The sequence below is a fragment of the Cryptotermes secundus genome, unplaced genomic scaffold (genome assembly GCF_002891405.2).
Source record: "Cryptotermes secundus unplaced genomic scaffold, Csec_1.0 scaffold285, whole genome shotgun sequence".
Taxonomy (NCBI): Eukaryota; Metazoa; Arthropoda; class Insecta; order Blattodea; family Kalotermitidae; genus Cryptotermes; species Cryptotermes secundus.
The window spans coordinates 152,818-154,448 of record NW_019744410.1 but is presented as its reverse complement, the minus strand read 5'-3'; the positions used below and the strand labels follow the sequence as shown (position 1 = coordinate 154,448).

The following is a 1,631-nucleotide window of genomic DNA, read 5'->3' as shown; positions in this document are numbered from 1 at the left end:
TTCCCTGAAATTTTCCGCCCTTAAAAATTCCACGACCTCATTCCCACCTCGTGACCTTGAGTCATGAGGTGGGAACGTTACCTCTAGACTACGGAGGCCGCTCAAAATACACGTAGGTTACCTGAAGATGGTTCTCTGAGACGGAAACATGTAGCCTGACAGAATATATTTTAATGACATTTTAAGAACATTTAAGTGACATTTTAGTTAGTTGAATGTAAGTTTGGAGTCATATAACATAAAAAGTGTGTTGCATTATAGGCAGAAGAGGAACTGCAGGAGTGATACTTCAACGCAACAGGTGTTGAAATGTAATATTATATATGAAGTTATTTGAAAGATGTTTTCAAGCAGGAATTTATTTCTCTGACTTGTTTACATATCGTGCCGCCTGTGTGAATTCATTACTAGTTCCATATTGACGTTCAAGCCAGCAGATAGAACAAATAAAATCTACTGTAAAGACGAATGTCCTCTGGGATTTTACGCCGTGTAGTCTGGTAGATTATCAACGTTTAGGAGTATAGTCTATTGTCACCATTTTCAGCGTATTTTACTCTTCTACCACGCGTACGGAGGTGACTGGTTCCTCCAAAACGATGGTAACTATCAACAGGTCTACAGAGAACCTCAAAACACACAGGTTCATTATAATCGTAGTTACTTGTTTTTTAGGCAGCTTCTGATACATCCGTACATCCGCACGGACATGGCAACGACTAGGAGTGCTCGCCCTCTGATGTAGGTCTACTCTATTTCCGTTTCATTCTTCCTGTGTGCGGGCTGTGCTGACGGTCTACGAGTACATCTTGCATCGGCAGGCCTCCGTTAATGTGTGTGTTGTATTGAAAGTAGGATCATCTTCGTCTGGCTACGATCTCTTTTCTTCTCCGTTTACTACATAAGTTCGTTTTCCTGAAATGGTAAAGGCTCATTAAGTCTGCTTCACACACACAAAAAAGGAAGGGATATTCGTAGCTTGAGCTACGTCTGACATAGTCAGGGCTAGAAACCACTCCATCACTTCCACTTCCGCAGCGACAGACCCATCTGTCGGTAAACGTAAATGTAAAGTTGTCCCTATGCTTAACTAATTAAGCACCAAGCCATGAAGACGTATCGGGGGATGGAGGTATATCACCATAATTCTTGACTTCGGCACTAGATGGAGGTGATTGATCATATTCACGCTCTGGCGTCTTTACTTCCGGGGAAAGGGTCCCCCAACCCAGTACCCATTGGACAGAAAGCTGAGTGGACCCAAGAACTGCTTAGATGCTGTGGAGAGCAGAAAAATCTTGTCCCTGTCAGGAATCTAACCCCGGCCGTCGAGCACATAGCTCGGTTGCTATACCGACTGAGCTATCCTGACTTCGACGTAACATTTTATTTCATAGAATTGTAACGTCATGAAGTCAGTGCTGGAATTTTGCTCGGTAGAAAATTTCAATTGTTGTTTCCTTTGGAGGAGAATTTCGATTAGATTTCTGCTTCTCTCTGCAAAGACCCGGGTTGAATCCCAGTCTGGTGTTAATGGCGGGTGATATTATTCTGTTTCGAGTACTTCAGTATTACCTTGTTAGACATCATTCGAGCAATGTTCGACTAATGTTCGACCATTCGGCCGCGCC

General features: G+C 43.0%; 1 protein-coding gene across 3 annotated transcripts in view; it reads right to left on the bottom strand.

Annotated features, from left to right (window-relative positions):
• Window positions 1–339: 339 nt before the first annotated feature.
• The window catches only part of LOC111874699 (androgen-dependent TFPI-regulating protein), a 16,026-nt gene continuing 14,734 nt past the window's right edge, over window positions 340–1,631 (bottom strand). For all 3 annotated transcript variants that reach the window (XM_023870419.1, XM_023870418.1, XM_023870417.2), the window contains exon 6: window positions 340–915. In XM_023870419.1, the coding sequence (XP_023726187.1) occupies window positions 872–915 (44 nt within the window). In that variant the 3' untranslated portion in view covers window positions 340–871. The remainder of the gene's footprint in view (window positions 916–1,631) is intronic.